The sequence below is a fragment of the Fragaria vesca genome, linkage group LG1 (genome assembly GCF_000184155.1).
Source record: "Fragaria vesca subsp. vesca linkage group LG1, FraVesHawaii_1.0, whole genome shotgun sequence".
NCBI lineage: Eukaryota > Viridiplantae > Streptophyta > Magnoliopsida > Rosales > Rosaceae > Fragaria > Fragaria vesca.
The window spans coordinates 8,909,095-8,927,665 of NC_020491.1; the positions used below are offsets into that span (position 1 = coordinate 8,909,095).

At 38.6% G+C, this 18,571-nt stretch overlaps 3 protein-coding genes across 3 annotated transcripts in view; 2 read left to right on the plus strand and 1 right to left on the minus strand.

Annotated features, from left to right (window-relative positions):
• Positions 1-1,454, plus strand: part of LOC101303562 (MORC family CW-type zinc finger protein 4-like) — a 5,788-nt gene extending 4,334 nt beyond the window's left edge. Inside the window, exons 14-17 of the mRNA XM_004289058.1 lie at positions 293-425; positions 830-918; positions 1,058-1,100; positions 1,235-1,454. Coding sequence (XP_004289106.1) covers positions 293-425; positions 830-918; positions 1,058-1,100; positions 1,235-1,357 — 388 coding nt within the window. The 3' untranslated portion in view covers positions 1,358-1,454. The remainder of the gene's footprint in view (positions 1-292; positions 426-829; positions 919-1,057; positions 1,101-1,234) is intronic.
• A 439-nt stretch (positions 1,455-1,893) lies between these two features.
• Positions 1,894-7,393, plus strand: LOC101311218. Its single transcript, XM_004287805.1, has 13 exons — positions 1,894-2,007; positions 2,098-2,256; positions 2,337-2,585; positions 2,663-2,782; positions 2,941-3,021; positions 3,407-3,502; positions 3,901-3,996; positions 4,215-4,268; positions 4,373-4,576; positions 4,661-4,786; positions 5,110-5,175; positions 5,679-5,978; positions 6,516-7,393. Exons 1-13 carry the CDS (start codon positions 1,945-1,947, stop codon positions 6,984-6,986), a joined length of 2,085 nt encoding a protein of 694 aa, XP_004287853.1. The 5' UTR covers positions 1,894-1,944; the 3' UTR covers positions 6,987-7,393.
• Positions 7,394-11,302: 3,909 nt separating this feature from the next.
• On the minus strand, positions 11,303-15,741 carry LOC101303856. The gene is made up of 3 exons (XM_004289059.1): positions 14,585-15,741; positions 13,600-13,980; positions 11,303-11,343 (listed from the first exon to the last, which is right to left on the minus strand). The coding sequence occupies exons 1-3, from the start codon at positions 15,291-15,293 to the stop codon at positions 11,303-11,305; spliced, it is 1,131 nt and encodes a 376-aa protein (XP_004289107.1). The 5' UTR covers positions 15,294-15,741.
• Between the last annotated feature and the right edge of the window lie 2,830 nt (positions 15,742-18,571).

Sequence of the window (18,571 nt, forward strand, 5' to 3'; positions counted from 1 at the left end):
TTCCTCCATTGCAGAGTGATCCAAGGAAAGAAGCTTCAGTTTGCCCTTGGCTTTTATAGAATAGTTAAATTATTGTGTGTGAGATCTAATAGTTATCAACATCACTATCATATATGCATCAGAAGTAGGTTATGCATCAGAAACATGATAATGTACAATTATCCTATCTAGAAGTGTCGTACGTCTTTTGTTTTCTCTTACACTCACATGGTGTAGTGCTGCCATTTCCTGACATAATTTATGATGCATCTTTACACTTTTTTGATTACTGGAATATTTCTGGACAAGACAGGAAAGGCCATTGTCACTTTGTGGGCTACCAGCCTCTTATTCCTAGTGAACTCAAGCTGCACAGGGAACAACGTCCTGCTAAATCTTCTGGTGGACCAACACGTATTGATGTTGATATGAGTGATGCGCAGCATGTAAGTGGACACTGAAACAAGTGATGAGTTGTTGCTGTTCATTTTGTTTATGACTAATGTCAGGTTTTACAATATGGTGAAACAAACTTTAGTTGAAACAATACTTTTGAGTAATGAAACAAGAATCCCATGTTGCCAACCTGATATCCCTTGAAATCCTTAAAAATGAATACATGGGTATAGCCACTTGAAGGTTTAGCATGGCAGCAGGTCCAGCCACATTTATGTTCATGAGCACCTCTTTTTTTACTTTTTTCTCTTTTTAACTAATGCCGTGTAAATGGGCAATGAACCAAAAACGGACCTTGAGGAAACTCTTTCAGGCTCTCTGATTTTCAGATTAGTGTTCTTGTTTTTAACTTTCTGAAGTTCAGAATTCTTAGCATTGTTGAATACCATTACAGAGTCCAGAAGAAGTAGTGATCTCTGATGGCAATACAGATGGCATGTCAGTTGAGGAGATATGTGAGGAAAATATACAACTCTTCTTGAGGTATGCAGTTAATTTTATCTGAACAGATCCTTGTTATCCATATTATGAACTTCTCTAGCTTAACCAGGCAGGTTAGTTGGAAGTTCAGGACCTGTGCTTTTGTTGTTGAACTAACCCCAAGAAATTCCTTTTGCTACAGGTATGAGGAACATGTGAAGAAGGAGGATCAGTTGAAACAGACGGTATGTATAACTTTCAACTGAATCACATCTTTTTGTTTCATGGTTTCCGGTTGGGAATTTTCAACAGCTTATCTTTCGACTCAATTGTCTATTGGATACTCAGTTTTTGCTTTTTTGTTTCGGGAATGAACCAGATTAACAACCTGGAGAAGGAACTAGAGTTCGCTAAAAGGAAGAAGGATCAACTTGCTGCATATCTAGAGATGCAGAGGAAGCAAAAGGCAGCGGACCATGGTAGTGCCGACACCAAAGCCTAACTGATCATGATCCCAAAATGATTTAACTGTAACTTCTTGTAAACTGTAACAGAAAATGAGGCAATGAGCCTCCTCTAACAGTTCCCTTTGTGTATATGTATATAGACCAGACAGTAGCTAAAATATAATGCAGTTTCATGCCTCAGTCTTTCACCATTGTCCAGATGATGACATTAACACCTGCTTAACTACAGAAACTGCAAAAAAAAACGATGCATCAGTGGTGTTTACCTTGGCAGTAATTGACGAAAGAAATCCATCAATATTTCTCATAATCATTTTTGCACATCAAAATTCCATTGCTCTATCGGTCGGTGAGCCATGAGCTGGTGAGATCGATGATGTAATAACTTTATAGACAAATGTAGGCAAGTGTGAGAACCGGGGGCATCAATGACTTTTCGTCCATAATGTTAACAAATTTCGTTATTGGTCCCTTTTTATGACGTGTCCGCTAAGAAGGTCAAAACGACGTCGTTCGAGAACTGGAACATACTCACAGTCACACAGGCTTCGTCTCAAGTCTCAACACTACAGCTACAGCTTTGGGTCTGCCGAGTTCTCACCGGAGCGTGATTAAATTAAAGATGAGGAAGCGAGATTTGGCGATTCTCATGCTCTCTGCTTTCGCTATCTTCTTCTCTCTTCAGGTTCGCCCCAAAACCCTAGCTCTCTCTCTCACCGCTTTTTTTTCCGTTTCTCTCCGATTGACTCTTTTGCCTTGTTGTAAACTTTCTCAGCACGAAGGCGACTTCTCCTTCCGTGAGGCATGGATGCACCTCTCCGACGACTACCCCATCAAGTACGAAGCCGAGCGCCTCCCGCCGCCGATCGTCGCCGATCTTAACGGCGACGGCAAGAAGGAAGTCCTCGTCGCCACTCACGACGCCAAAATCCAGGTCAGTCTCTCTCACTCGATTTGACCTAATTTCATAGAGGCTTCAACTTGTTGTTACTGATTAGATAAATTTACTGTTAGATTTTGGAGCCTCATAGTCGGCGCGTGGATGAAGGATTCAGTAGCGCGCGTGTTCTGGCTGAGGTCAGCCTTTTGCCGGATAAAATCCGAATCTCCTCCGGCAGACGCGCGGTGGCGATGGCTACCGGAGTTATAGAGAAAGTGAGGCCCGGGCAGAGAGCCAGGCAGGTTTTGGTGGTTGTTACGTCCGGCTGGTCTGTAATGTGCTTTGATTCCAATCTCAAGAGGCTGTGGGATGTTAATTTGCAGGTTTGTGGCTGCGATTTTGTTTCGTGTGGTATTTGATGATGTTTGTTTGAATGTGTGGTCTTACTGGCAATTTGTAGGAGGATTTTCCGCATAATGCTCACCATAGGGAGATTGCGATTTCGATAACCAATTACACTCTGAAGCATGGGGATTCTGGGTTGGTGATTGTTGGCGGAAGGATGGAAATGCAGCCTCATGTATGTTTACGATTTTGTTTTGATCACTCTCTTTTGTAGTTGTTTGTTAAGATGATTACTCATTGTCGAGTTCGTGTGGATGATTCTTGTCTCCCCGTGTGTTTGAAACGAATTCCTACGCTGTTTGATGCTGTATTAATGTACTTTGGCTTTTGCAGATTACCTTGGATCCTTTTGAAGAAATTGGGATGGCAGAGAGAAGTGCTGAGCAGCATAGAAGAAATCTAACTGAAAAGGAGGTAAGAAAGATATATTTTTGATTTTGCACGGACAGATTTATCAAGTTTTCTTCAGTATTAATGTTGTGATTAGTGTAGATAATGAGATTTTGGCACTTATGCATTTACTTGAGCATTTTCTTCTTGATGTAAAGAATATCACTTTATATGTTCCTTTCCCTTATTGGCTTCTAAATACATGAGCTATGCTTTCTATATTTTAGTAGTTTGCTTACTGTTTGCTCCTCATTTTAACTGCCAAGTGCATAATTTTTAAGGCCTTAAGCTCTTTGAGTTCCTCTAAAATATGAACGATTGAGCTATACATGTACCAGTAGTAAGAGCTGAGTGCTTTTTATTAGATGTAGAATCCTTTCTTGATTTCATTTTTCTCTCTCTTTCTTAGGCATCTGAAAATTCTGAAACTGTGGATTTACGCCATTTTGCACTATATGCATTTGCCGGTGGTTCTGGAAAAATTAGATGGACTAGAAAAAATGAGGTGAGTTATCTTATCACTTTGTTTTATATCTTTACGTTTTCGCATTTTCCTTTGTAATGCTATATCTAAAAGGAATGTTGAACTAGGAAGTCTGTGCTCCTTCTACCCTATTTCTGTCCTCCTGTTTCTATCTTGTGAGAATAGGTCCTTCTATCTCCTTTCTTCAGTTCCTGTACAAGATATGAGTAAGTCATAGTCTCATGGTAGACTATTGAATGGAGAAAGCTTGGGAAAATAGTACGTGTTTATTATTAGATAGTAACTAAGCAAAATTATAACTTAAGCTTCACCAATTAAGTTTCTTTACAGAATTTGTGGAATGTATTTCATCTTATGGTTATTTGAGCTCGTGAAGTATCTTCTTCCCATATAGCTGATTCTGTTATTTGATTGTGTAGAATATTGAAGCACATGCTTCAGATGCATCACAGTTGATTCCCCAGCACAATTACAAACTTGATGTTCAGGCTTTGAACAGTCGTCAACCAGGAGAAGTATGTTGTGAATCTTTTCATTCCTTCTTAGTATTGTGGAGCATACAACTTTTATTGAATCTCAAGCATGAAGCCCACAACAGATCTTATTTCAGGAAGATTATTCATCTTTGTGTATAAATTTTTTGGGTTCTTTCTTCTTTGGATTGAATACATTTCATATAGAAGTGGTGTTACGTTTCTGTGAGATAAGCTTCCTAATACATGCTAAATTGTAGTTTGCATGTAGGGAATTCAGAGAATCAATCCTTGGAGTTATGCCGCATCATTGGGTATTTTAACAACTCTGTCTTTTACCCTATTGGTTGTCCCTCCTTCAGCCTAATGTTATTTTGCTGATGGCATGATTGGTTGTGAATTTACATGTCATTATCAGGATAGAAGAGAAGATACTATGTTGAAACTTGCACACTTCAGGAGGCACAAAAGGAAAACATTGAAGAAAACAGCAGGAAAGAATACAAACTACCCTTTCCATAAGCCTGAAGAAAATAATCCTCCTGGAAAGGACTCGTCAAAAAAGATTTCCAACTTAATTGGAAAAGCTGCCCAATATGCTGGTTCAGTGAAATCCAAGAAGGTGAGATTTGTGAACACCCTTGTGCGGAATGTCTTACTCTTATATATGAACTTCCTTTTTAAGCTGTTTCTTTTACTGGTGCAGCCATATCAATATATCCCGACCATCACAAATCACACTCAACTTTGGTGGGTCCCTAACGTGGTTGTCGCTCATCAAAAAGAAGGGATAGAAGCTGTTCACATAGCGTCTGGTCGCACTCTTTGTAAGGTAAACCAAAACCCACATGTGTCCGTTGTAGTGCCACACAACTTCATATGGTCTAGTACCCATGAAAACGACTTATTTTGTTTTATTGTATCTAAACCCTTAATGTGTTTAGTCGTTCAGTGGTTGTTATTTTAATTCTGTTTTTCTTTCTTTATTTATTTATTTGGATATCCTTCATTGATTTTAGGTAAACCTTTCCACTTATATCTGACAACTGGGATATTACTTCTCTGGTTAAACTATGCTTGGCTTGTTAAAAGTTTATGTAATATCAGCTTTAACTAGCTCAAGGTGTAATGCAAATTATTTGTTGATCTCTACAGCTTAATCTTCAAGAGGCTGGTCTTCATGCAGATGTAAATGGTGATGGTGTCCTAGATCATGTCCAGGTGCACAATTCTTTTGTTTCCATTGTTGGTCTCTTGGCAAATCTAATTGGTTTTTTGAACGGCCAAATAAATGAATGTAAATTGCTCACTGGATGTTAGGATTTGGTGCCTTTCTTCAGAGATTCTTTGATGTACATAGATGCCAAGTAATATTTCATATTAATCTAATATGCCCTGCAATGATATGGATAATATTGAATCTAAAGCAGAATAGTAAACCTCCTATGTTTGGTGATTGCAACAACCAAGAAAAAAAGCTGTTTGCAAGTCAATTGGCCATGCATATATAAAATATAGTACATATCTGAGCTTTTGATGTTTTTAAGTGGATGTGGAGCATCATAAAGCACACACTGGAATAGGAGCATCATAAAGCACTCACTGGAATAAATTGTAGTTGCATATGAAAACCAATTAAATGGTGACTACAAATTTCAAGTAAATGTATTCTCTTATAGCTAAAATCTCTGTGATAAGTGAGTTAATATGTTTCTTCTCTTCAGGCTGTTGGCGGAAATGGCGCTGAACAGACTGTTGTTAGTGGATCCATGGAAGTGCTCCGTCCTTGTTGGGCCGTTGCAACCTCCGGTGTACCTGTACGAGAGCAACTATTTAATGCTTCTATATGTCATCATTCAGTTTTTAACTTATTCCAACATGGAGATTATTCTAGAAGCTATGGTCGAGCTCCTGATTTGGCTTCATTGGAAGTAGCAACACCTATTCTCATCCCAAGGAATGATGGCCACAGGCACCGAAAGGGAAGCCATGGTGATGTTGTCTTTTTGACAAATCGTGGTGAGGTATGCATGCTACTTTGTATTAGTATTCTTGCTGTGGTTATCTTGAAATGGATCTTTGTTTTGAATTACGTAATCAAAGTCACTTCAGTTGTCATTTGAAGACACAATCTGAGCAAATACATGTTTGACCAAATTGGGACAAAAGTGAGGTGTATTCTAAATTTTGGTTTATCTGAGAAAATTTTGTTTCACCATTATGATAGTCATATTGCTCCAAAAGTAGCTACTCTTCAATGGTGCGACGAATGTGGGGTGTATTCTAAATTTTCATTCTTTGAGCAAATACTTGTTTGACCATTTGATAGTCATATTCCTTCAAAAGTAGCTAGACTTTTCATACTGGTGGGACAAAATTGGGGTGTATTCTAAATTTTCATTGATCTCCTATGTGTCACCTTTTATTATGTCTATTATGAATTTCTTTCAAGATGGATTCAGATGATTTTGAATCTCAATAAATCAAATGGCCCACTTGAAAAATTGAACTGTTAGCCTGCAAGGTATGCTGTTTTCTCATAAAAGTTCTGTTTCTCTCAGGTAACATCCTACTCACCCGGCTTGCACGGTCACGGTGCTGTTTGGAATTGGCATCTGTTAACGGGTGCTACATGGTCAAATCTTCCATCTCCAGCGGGGATGATGGAAGCTGCTGTAGTGGTCCCTACACTGAAGGCATTCTCCTTGCGTGTCCATGACAATCAGGAAGTGATCCTTGCGGCTGGAGACCAAGAGGCTATCGTGATATCGCCTGGGGGAAGTATTTTAACCTCCCTTGAGCTTCCAGCATCACCTACCCATGCCTTGATTGCTGAGGACTTCTCAAATGACGGGCTCACCGACCTCATTCTTGTGACCTCAACTGGGGTGTATGGGTTTGTCCAAACCAGGCAACCAGGAGCCCTCTTCTTCAGCATACTAGTTGGTGTCCTCATACTTGTGATGGGAGTCATATTTGTCACCCAACACCTGAACTCCATAAAGGGCAAACCTCGTCCATCTGGTCGGTGAAAGTAGTTGTGCTTGCATACTAGTAATTCATCTGAAGACTGCCACAGCCCTGATGAAAGTTAGAAGAGTCCTTACGACAAACAAACTCAGAATGGGCATAAGCTGGTGGAGGGTTAAATTTGAAAAGATAGGGACTGCATCTCATCAAGGATTTCCCCATCTTCTGGGTATGAAGGATATTACAAGCTGCCATACACTAGCTTTAGTTGCTTCCCTTTTGTTCACTGTGATAGAGTACTGTAGCGGTTCATTATACTCGGGTCAGGTTTTTCATGTAACAGCATATTTAGACGTATGGGAAAACCCTAACACTACATTCATAGAAAATTTTGGTATATAATGGACAGACTTGTGTTTTCACTTCGACTATGCCTTGTTTAGCATGAGCTTGCCGCTTAAAGTTGAAATGCCTCATTCCTTGATCTTTGGTTTTACGGCTGTATCATTGGTACCATTTCCCAGTGGTCGGAGGGTTCCGGTGGCTTTTTTTTTCTTTTTTTCTTTTTTTTTCCAAAAGGAGAGACTTGCTGAGGATTCATTCGTAGGCTGAATGGTGTAAACTTATTTCTTAGAGGGAGCTTCTGAGGAGTCACATCCGTCGAACTTCGTGTTCCAAAACTTTATATTAGAGGATTTTGGCCTTGAATCGTTGGCTGGCAAAATGCGTCTGTTTTCTGTTTCTCTTTTGCCAGCCGAATTTTGCCGGCGAACAGTGTATATTTCTTTTAGTCTTGTGATATGTTTGCCGAAGAAATGTTGTCAGCAATGGTGTGTTTGACTACGAAATTTCACTCTCTTTTTCTTATAAATCGTTTGCCAACGAAATTACTTCGGCCACGAAATTTTGTTAGCAAAAGGCCATTTTTGTGAAACTTTTGCCAAACGAAGTGTTATTGGCAATTGTGTATGGCAACAAAAATTACGGAGCGAATTCTACGCACTAAGATGCACTTGAACAATTAATGTGCAAGTTCTCAAATCGTCGTATGTGAAGATCCAATGTAAACTAAAGACCCTAAATTCCTTCATTTCATTTTTATTTTAGATCTGATCAAATTAAGAGCCTATAATAATTAAGAGTACATCTTATTCGACCTCAGATCCTCACCTCCTGTGTTAGAAACACTTATGACTATTTTTTTTTTGTTTCAATTTTGTTAACGGTATTAGAATACATGCATGATAATGCGACATAGATGACTAGATCAAAATATTACAGATTAATTGCTCGGTTCACTTGCACCTTGGTGCGTATTAGAATTTTCACAAAACTTGCCTGGAAACCTTGTGCATTTTTTTCTCTTTTGGATGAAATGGTGTTGGCAAATGGCAACCCTTTTCTATTTATTTTGTTCTTACTGAGAAAGGGGGGTTCCTTCCAACCTTATGTGATAATGGGGGCCGGGAATCCCTTTTTAATCTAAAAATGGTGAACAATTGATAGAATTCCTGATCATGAAGATAGAATTCTTAGCATTTCTATGAAGGAAATTCATGCAGTTCATCTTTGGTATATCATTTTAGGATCCTTATTAATCGGTTGCGGAAGTTTTAGAAAAAAGTTTGCATTTGATCTGTGAAGCTAAAAACACACAGCAGACAGTTTCAGATAAATTCCAATTTCTAAATTTTGTGGTAACAGTGCATGAATGAGAGAAGCTTTAGAACCAAGTTAACCTGATATTAGAGCAAAACATAATTTCTTTTTCTCATTCATTTCTCCCTGAGTATATGAGAATATGCATGAGTCCTGATACAATATGACTCTTGTAGTCTTGTAGTCTTGTAAAATACCCGATGAGAGAATGTACAGTCTGGTAATTTGAAATTCCTTGGTGGGATAGGGATCAACTAAAAGTAAAGGCTCTTGGTCCGGAGATCTTACAACCAAAAGAATATTTACTGGTCCATTGAAGAGACGATTCATGAGAAAAATAAATCAAATCTTTCGTCTCTTCCAAAATAAATATATGCCTAAAAAGTCACAGCTCCTCCCCTAACCCCTCCTTTTTCACTTGCAGAGCTAGAGCTACCCTTCTTTTTCAGGCTGCTGCTTTCATCTTAGGGATAAACATAAACCCAAATCTTCTTCATCTACTCCTTTCCCTTTCCCTCTCAGAAAAATAGGGCTTGGATTGGAACAGCAACAGTATCAACAGCTGGTGTAGTCAAGTAAAGCAAAACTTTCTGCAGCAAAGCAGAAGTCGATTATCCAATAAGATTGCTTTGTAACTTGGGACCACAATTACAATAATGCCCACACCACGCAGGGAAGAAAACCCATCATGTTTCCCTTGGGCTCACTCTAAGCTCTACAAACCCTAGAGCTGGGGAAAAATGATCATGCCGAACCCGCCTGCTTCCTATTGCCCTAATATCATGGTAATTACCATAACAAACCCTAGAAGGGGGCTAAGCTAGCTATGGTTCCCTTTGAATGCATGCCTCATTGGTCGTGGTGCCCCTGGCTTATTAGCTAGGCAACCCATCTGTGTTTTTTTGTGGAAGAATACAGCTAGAAGAATCCAAACAGAGCCGCTCTTTCTATATATGAAAACCAATTGCTCATCAGATAAGCTGATGAGGTCTCTGCTGGTTGCAGGAAGAATTCTGAGTGTGCTGAGCTAGGATTGCTCACTGTTGCATGGGAGTCAAGAGCACAATCTCTTGTAGCACAGAATTGTAGTGTGATGACAGCATTGGAAGAATAATTTATAGGCACACTTGAGAAGCTGAGATATGAACATTTTGATCAATGCAGTTGTGTAACGCTGCATAGCATAGGCCCCTAGTAGGATTAAACTGATGCAGAAGATGCATGATTGAAATTTAACCATAATTAGGTATTGCACTGATAATCCGGTAGCTATTTATGTAGTGATTCATTAAAAGAACTAATTCAGTACCAATAACCTGCTACCGTGTATCTATATACTTGGACATTCCATGCATATCTGAACTTCTATCTTGCTCCAACTTAGAGCTAGGGGCACTTGGATTTAGTATGCGTTGAATTCCATTGTGCTATAGCTATAAACTGTAGGAAAAAGAAGCAGAGAATTAGGGATTCAACGGCGAATTGAAAACCTCTTGTGAAGAGTGCTCGCCACATCTAGTTCATGATTGAGCTCGGAAAAGAAATTACAAGGTGCTTCTACACCTACACATACAATGCTGATCATAGACCAAATATACCTAGGCAGTGAGGAATTACTTTTAACACAATCATGATCAAAATATTGGCATAACTAAAACCTACCTATATGTTGGGGATCGATGTGCTTGTATGGTAGTGAAACTTTGGTGGGAGGAATTAGGCACCGACAGAAGCACAATGGAGATTCGAAAGCAGTTGGATGATCGATGATTCCCAAAGTACCAAAAGAAAATGGATGGATGGATGTATTGGATGGATGGATGATTCAATTCCCGACAAGTACGTTTCTAGGAATTGGAATATTATTCTCTTGTGCTGCTCAAGGAAACATGGTTCTGAGTGGAAGTTTTTCGAGCCAAAAAATATGGGCGTCATATTCATCATCATCATTTCTAGTAAAGTAGCTAGCCTCAATAATTTTTTTGCATTGGGAATGGATGAAAATAATTTCCTCTCTTTTTGTTTTTCTCTTTCCAATTTCTTTTGCCAGTATCACTATTAAATTCTATTAAATTGTGATAAGATCTTTTTACCAACACCAGCCAGGAAATAAATTTGGCTTCGGGTTCTAGGGGTTTAGACTTTAGAATTACCAGTTGTCATCTAAGCTTTTTTACCTATGGAATCCCAACAATAAATTTGTGTTTAATTGTGTTCTTCTGGGGAAAGAAGCCATGGTGAAACAGCTGCATCACATGGCATCACTGTTGCAACACATTTTGCTTTCTATTCATTCAAGCTGCTATTATGTGCTGCAAACAACTTCCACCTAATTTCAGGGAGACTGAAATGCGTTTGATAGGAACTATAACATTGATTTAGACAATGTCGACCTATTCAGAACATCATCTGTTTTCAACAAAATTATGCATACTAACAGTCGAACACATTATTTGTTAAACAAATTTTATGAAATCACAAGAGCGAATCTAGCATTTCTCATCATATAAGTTCAAAAAATGAAATAGCAATACATGTGATATCACTCGAGAGAGCCGGAATGCAAATAATCAGACAAGACTTGTACTTCAATACAAGCATAGTGAAAGCAAAGTTAAATGGACGAAATTGATTCTGAATCACATGCAAACAATGCACTCGAAGTAGTTTGATCAGATATGCATCAAATCAACAGCTGAGAAAACATGATAAGTAATTTCTACATTATCTGGACAGCAACAACAATCCTTGAAAGAGTTCCTGCTTGATAAATTCAATATCAATTCAAAAGACGATCAATAATCACATTAATTATCAGATCTGTACTCAAGTAGAATCATTATTTATCACCTTAGAGATCAACTTTAACAAACCAAATGAACAACAACAAATCAAGTCCTTACTGTACATGCAGTGTTTCTCACATGACCAATGATATGTTCAAATTATATTGGAAGGCACATATCATATAAGGAGAAAAAGAATTTCAGACACTATTCCTGGTTTTCAGATGCAGATATTTTCACTGCAGTTGATATTGCAAACCAATTCTTGTATATCCTACCAAAGACTCATATATGAGAGCTCATATATAAGATCCATCATAATCAAATAAGAAAAAAGGAGCTAGACGACACACACATTGCATATATGTATGTATACATTTTCCTAAGACCTCAAAGAGCAAGCATACTCCAGTTACAAAACCCTAGCACACAGAAACGCGTTGATTCTAGACTACCACCATCAAAATTCCAATAAATTTTCTGGATATAAGCTTCGTCTCATTGCACATATACATCTGTGGCATGATAGTATCTGTGGAAATGCAGCTTTAAGTGCATAGATCTCCTATTTACCAATGTGCATGAAAATTCATGCCAACCACCATTAGATCAAAATCTATTGATGACTAATATTTATTCAAACAAAGAAATGACATATCCACTGTTTCCTCTCTAATTAGATGGTAGGTAAGTTGGGATTTCATGCTAAGAAACGAGTAAGAAAGCAAAATGGCATAGAAGGAATTTTCTAGTAACTAATAAACTGTCTACTAATATACAAGAAGTAAAGATATGGAGCCGTGCATTGACCAAAATCTAATTACAGTTAATCAGTCAAACAAAACCCCTAGCCTCCATTAGGAATAGTTGGGCAAAAATAGACAAGCTTGCAAAAAGCATCTTGACTAGTTCAGGTTTTCCATATACAATTTCAATAATGCATACAATATATATAAAATGATTCAGTTAAGTAAATTAGGAAATAGTTGAAAACTGCTGACGATAGGTCAGACTTAGCTATTTACTCTATCCCAAAATCTATCAGGTCACAAAAAATTAAGATCTAAAAATAAAAATTTACTCAAACTATAACATTTATAAAAGGCTTGCATGTTTACTATAGTATAGCATATAAACTTCAATACTTTGACCCCAACCACCCACCTTACTTGAGTTATTTTGGTACAAAAGCCTGTGATACAATTTAGTTACATCAATAAGCATGGTTGAGCTAAAATGTTCATCAGGAAATATCAACGACTCATGCATATTCATAAGAAAAGAAATCTATTGGGAACTGAACAAAAATTGCAGAAATAGCCTTCAATTTTCTGGTCTGTTTCATGGTTCCTAAGTATTCATGCAGTAAGCTCCAACAACAAAGGTTTATATTATGGGAAAATATATTTAGACAAGTGTGCAAAATCCTACAAGTTGAAGCAGTTCTTCAACTATATATACCTTCCTGCAGAATGCAGATATGCATTAAACATGGCAGTAGATAAGCACTAAACCAATATTTCCAGTTTTGACATGAAAGTCACGTCTATGTGATTTAAGTATAAATTAATGGGGAAAGATGTTGAACAAGAGATAGACTTGCTTCCACCTTTTGAACTTGAAAATAGTGAACAGACGACTTTATATACTTAAGCAAAAGTTTCATTCCAATCTTCCAAACCAGCAAACATATATACCGGTAATAAGGGAAAAAGCAGCTTCTTAAGTTCAAAACCAACCAAAAAGTGTAATAGGATTCAATCCAAGAGAGGAAAACACACCACAATTCAACACTCAAGGGAAACTAGTTACTTATAAAGAAAGGAAAGGAAAGCTTTCAGGCTAACAAGAAAATAATTGAGCGACTGAAGAAGAATTAATAATAATGATCATAATCATGTTTGAACTAAACAATTTAAGCAGCAGCTAGCTTTGGATTGGTAATTGTTAACAAAACAAACACGTTCCGCATCATTTTCCTCTCTCAATCTCTACCTCAGTTTCCTTCCCTTTCTCTCTACTCCTATTCTAGTTCAAATGTGTGAGTTTCAAATCCCACTACAAGGCATTCATCAAATATTAAACGGAGACGACGATCAAATCGTCGAATCGTGGTAGTAGTACTCGTAGCTACTAGTCAAGAAGAAGAAGAGGACCATGAAGAAGAATGTTGTTTGTTTTGATCAATCAAATGACCATCAAGATCTTGGTGGTAGGAAGAATTGCGTACCCGATGCCATAAATGGGTTAGCCGGGTATAGAGAGTTAGGATCCATTAACGTCCCGGAACCTGAAGCTGCAGCCACCGTTACACCGCCACTGACAGCTGTAGTGGGAGCGGCATTGATGAGATTGAGGGGTTGAATGACTCCTCCACCACCTCCGCCTCCGCCTCCTCCCCCAGACGAGCTCTCGCCACCTGTGCTCATATTGTAGTTGTTATTATCAGCAGGGCCTTGGTTGTAGAGAATTCCCTTGAACACGTGGCCGGCGATGTTCACCGCCGTCTGATATGCGTACTGATCTTCATCGTCGTCGATGGAGCTCACTCTCACGCAGCGGAACAACGCGGGAGAGGTCAGTTCGGGCGGAAAATTCCCCAGTTCCAACCCTACATTCATGTAAATCACCAGCACCATAAATTAGTTAGATTTAACTTGTACAAACATATAATATATTTCTCAAATAAATAAACAAAGACAGAAATCGTATATTTGTTTATTGCAAGAAAAGAGCCAGCGACGCGAAACACACATGAACACAGATATCAAGAGGAGGCCCAAGAAATTATATAGTTTTCTTGTTTCTTTCTTCTTTCTTTCTCATCAGCTCACTGTGAAACGGATCGTCAGGAAGACTGAAGAACAGTGTTTTGGAAAAGGAAAAGGAATGAAAAGAAAGAAAGAAAGAAAGACATAAAAGCTGATGGGAATGGTGTTTCACTATAATGGAGGTCGATTTCTTCTCTTCACACGCAATCGAGATGAGGTCTCTCAGTAGTTGTTGGAGGTTTTATGGATCACTCACTCACTCACTCATAGTGCGCTACCTTCCAAAAACCCTTTCATTCTTTTTCAGAGAACAATTCTGTCTGTATATGCATCTCTCTTATATTCCTTGCTCCACTCCACTCCACTCGATCTCATCAGGTAAACAAAGAAGAACAAACAAACAGTTGGTTACAGTAGCAGAAGTAGAAGTAGAAGTAGTACTACCTGACGTGTTTGTGATAATGCGAGTGCAAGCTCCCAGAGAAGAATTGGAGCTTGGATTGTTTGGATTGCTCTCTCTCAGCCTTTTCGGATTCTCTCCGCCTCCGCGGATCACTTGAACTGTTTCGTGTTGTTGTTGCTGCTGCTGCTGCTGCAGCGCCGTGAGATGCTGCTGCTGCCTCTCACGGCGCTTCGACGCCGGGACCCACGTGCTCTTCACGTGGGTGGCGCACTCGAACCCTCGGCTCTTGCAGCAAGTCCTGCACCTCATGTGCACGCAATCTTTCTTGGCTTGGTTGCCGCAGTCTTGACAGCTGACGGTGCTCCCGGACGTCGATCCACCTCCCCCACCACCTCCACCTCCTCCTCCGCCGGACGAGGAGGGTCTCATCAACATGAACGGCCGCGACGACGACTCATCAGAGACGTTGATGCTGCTAGGACCGACGCCTAGAGCAGCGGCCGAGGCGTACAGATCTTGCTGGAGTTGGAGCTGGTGGAGCTGATGCTGCTGTTGCTGGTGGTGGTGGTGCTGTAGTTGCTGCTGCTGGTGCTGCCATAACTCGAAGCTTCCTTTGTTTGGCATGCCCTCTTCATTATTCTTGTACCAAAACAACGTCTCCGGCGGAATATCACTCGGTTGCGGTTGTTGATACTGATTCCTGCTTTCCGGATTCCGACTTCCTCCACCTAATGAGAAAAAACCAGCCATTGCTTCTTCTCTTCCCCGTCCCCCAATCGTAACCGAAAATCCATATCAGACGCACGCCCTCCTCTCCCACCTCAACTCCAAACCCTGCCTCGATTTCAAATTCTCCAACTTTCACAATTCTTTATACCTCACAAGCTCACCAGAGAGAGAGCGCTAGAGAGATCGAGAGAGAGATCAGTTTCCTATAACAAAACCAACATGTGAGTGTTTGTGTCTCTCTTTCTATCTCTGTGCTCTAATTGCAAGACAGATGTTGGCAGCTCAGTTGGTTAGAGAGAGAGAGAGAGAGAGATAGAGCGCGTCGTCAATGAAGCTCGCGCTCGCGGGCTTTTAATTCTTGTTTTATTTTTCTTCTCTCTTCCAAGATTGAATATATAGCATTAAAGACTTGGAATTTACATCCCTCTCTGCAACGCCGCCATGCCCTCTCTCTCTCTCACTCTCAATTTAAGTCTCTCTTTCTCTCTCTGATTCCTTTGCAGGTGTTGATGAGCTTTTTGGCGCTCTATCTCTATCTCAGAGCACAGAATAGAAGCAGCACTGCCCTTTCTTCCTTTCTTTCTTTCTTCTGTCTCTGACTGTATAACAAAACACCTTCCTCTTCTCTCTCTCTCGCACTCAGTCACTCACTTTCTCTTTTCGTTTTAGCTACGGGTGTCATAGTCTCATCTAAACCAAAAAAAAAAAAAAAAACGACCCATACTATCACTGTTAAATTCGCATGCTCATCTAACGGTCAAGGCCGCCGCCACGTGTAATGGCGCCAGCTTTTTGCCTCCCTTCGTCCTTTTGCACCGGAAAACCCGCCACTTTTCTTTAATGTCACTATTTCTATTAATATTCACCCCATTTATTCGACGCGTAAAAAATAAATTAAAATTAAAAAACCCCCCGTTTCTTTTATTCCACCTTTCCTTTTCACTCCACATGAGGCAAAATTGTTTATCCTTTTTTCTCTAGTTAGTAAAAGGGAAAAAAATTACGCCAAGCTTTAGCTGTAAAGCAAATTCTCCACCACTGTTCTACGGCCGTGTGTCTTTTAAAGGGGTAATTTGGTAAATATGAATGTTACTTTTTTTTCATTTACTACTTAACCAGATCTTTACGTTCCTCCAACATAAAACACTGGTATTTCTGTTTAGACTAAAAACAGTAAAATTTCATAGATAAACAATGCACTCGCATATTAATTATCTAACGATGTATCAGCTCTTCTAAAACTCACAAAAACACTATCCGATCAACGCATTGATCGGATAGTGTACAATAATGTATGTATAAGAAAACATGTGTACATGACGATTTGAGAGTTATCCATAGCAGCGTTAACTAAGTGAGCATGGATTATTAAAGTGTTAATTATTGTTTAGCTGCAGATAATTAAGTTATTAGTTTATGGAGGTAGAGAGATTTGGGCAGTGAAATGGAGGGGGGTGTTTTGTCGTGTTTCTAGACAATAAAACCATGTTGTGTCTGCATCTATGTAATTAAGGGTAAAATAAGGAGGGAACACAGCGCCACCTTCCTGTACTTTTGCTCGAATTTGTGTTTTATTTTACTCAGAGGATTAATTATTAAACTAATTAGGACAATATTCCAAAGCTTTTTTAATTGGACGATTAGGAGATATTGGGGGGCCATGATATGGAGTTGACTCTGTGAATGTGGGCTAGTTTCGTCTTTTTGAGTTCACTTGGCATTTGGCAATGGTAGATTGGTTGGTTTTTGCAATTTCGCTCGAGTCCCTTTTAACCAGTCTTTTTTTTTTTTTTGGTCAAGCCCTTTTAACCAGTCTTGAATTCAACTCTTTCATCATTGGAAGTTTGGAACTAATTTCCTTTCAAGATGGTTAAGAAGAATACATATAACACTGTTTCACTCTCACCTCATCTTTGCCTTTTTCCCGTTTTTCATTTACATTTTTCATAAATACGTTCAACAACAAGATTACACTTGCTACCGTTACACAACATGATATATGGTTGTTAATTAGTTACACCTACTCATTGATAATGACGTGAAAACTTGTTGTACAACAAAATTTTACATTACGCTTTGATTCTCTTTAGCAATTGCCAAATGAAAAATCGAATACTAATAGTCGAATGGGTTTGTATAAAAGATCAAGTAGAAATAAAAATAAAAGTGCATGTAATAAACATATTATTTGTAAGTATATATTTTAAAATCCGACTTACATGGTGGATCATGAGCGGTCATCGTTTTTTTATTTGATTGTCAAGTAAGATATAAATCAAGAATACACATAATTTTTCGATATTAATTTATAGTTTAAGTAACATTTTTTATTCATTTCTATAAACGTGTCAATTCTGCTCACTTTAAGTGCCACGGAGTTTTCGAGATTAGACTGCGAACAATTAGCTCGTGTAATAAGTAAATATGCATGACTTAATTAAAATTGAACTAGATCAAAAGTCTTGATTCTATGTATAGTAACAAAAAAAACCACTTATAAAGAAAACAAAAAGAAAAGTGAAAACTATCCTATCTGCTTATCTAGTGACGAGTCCAGATGATGATATGGCAAGTTTAGTGGGATATGAGTGGCTAACTGCAGGTTCCTTGGGCATGCATTTTATAAGATCGCAGCACTCGTCCACCAAGTTGCTCCTTGCTAGTATCACTCACTCTTTTACAGTCTTTTGCATGCATGATACTTCCCATCATTGAGCTAAAATAAACCACAATTTAATGTCAATGTGGTCCGACAGCATCAACGCTATATCAAAGATTGAAAGGGGGGCTTGGACAAAAAAAAATTCATACATCTAATAATTCATTCATTGTCGATAATGAGATGCAATTATTAACATGAGTGTTCTTTGCAGCCTGTTTCGATATACATATATCATGTTAGATGTGTGCTATTTAGAATTGTCACGATGAAATGAAGCTAAAGAAAATCAATAATGTTTTACTCTTGTAATGCAATAATAAATTAGTCAAATTTAATATTTTAACAGTGAAATAATAATCACAATAAGATTATCGGGAATGCAAAAATAGAACATGTGAGCCGTGAAAAGTGAAAACACACGACTCTAGTGATCACTGATGAATAACATTTATCTTCGTATTCTCATTTTGATTCTTCACATTTGCACGCATCATTTATGGCTGTAAATAGCCGAAAATTCTTCTAAGTGAACCTAATATTTAGTATTTTGATCCCGCCATTTACGTCGCACTACATGCATATATACTAATGCCATTAGCAAAATTAAATCCCAAAAAAATAGTCTCAAGTGTTTCTA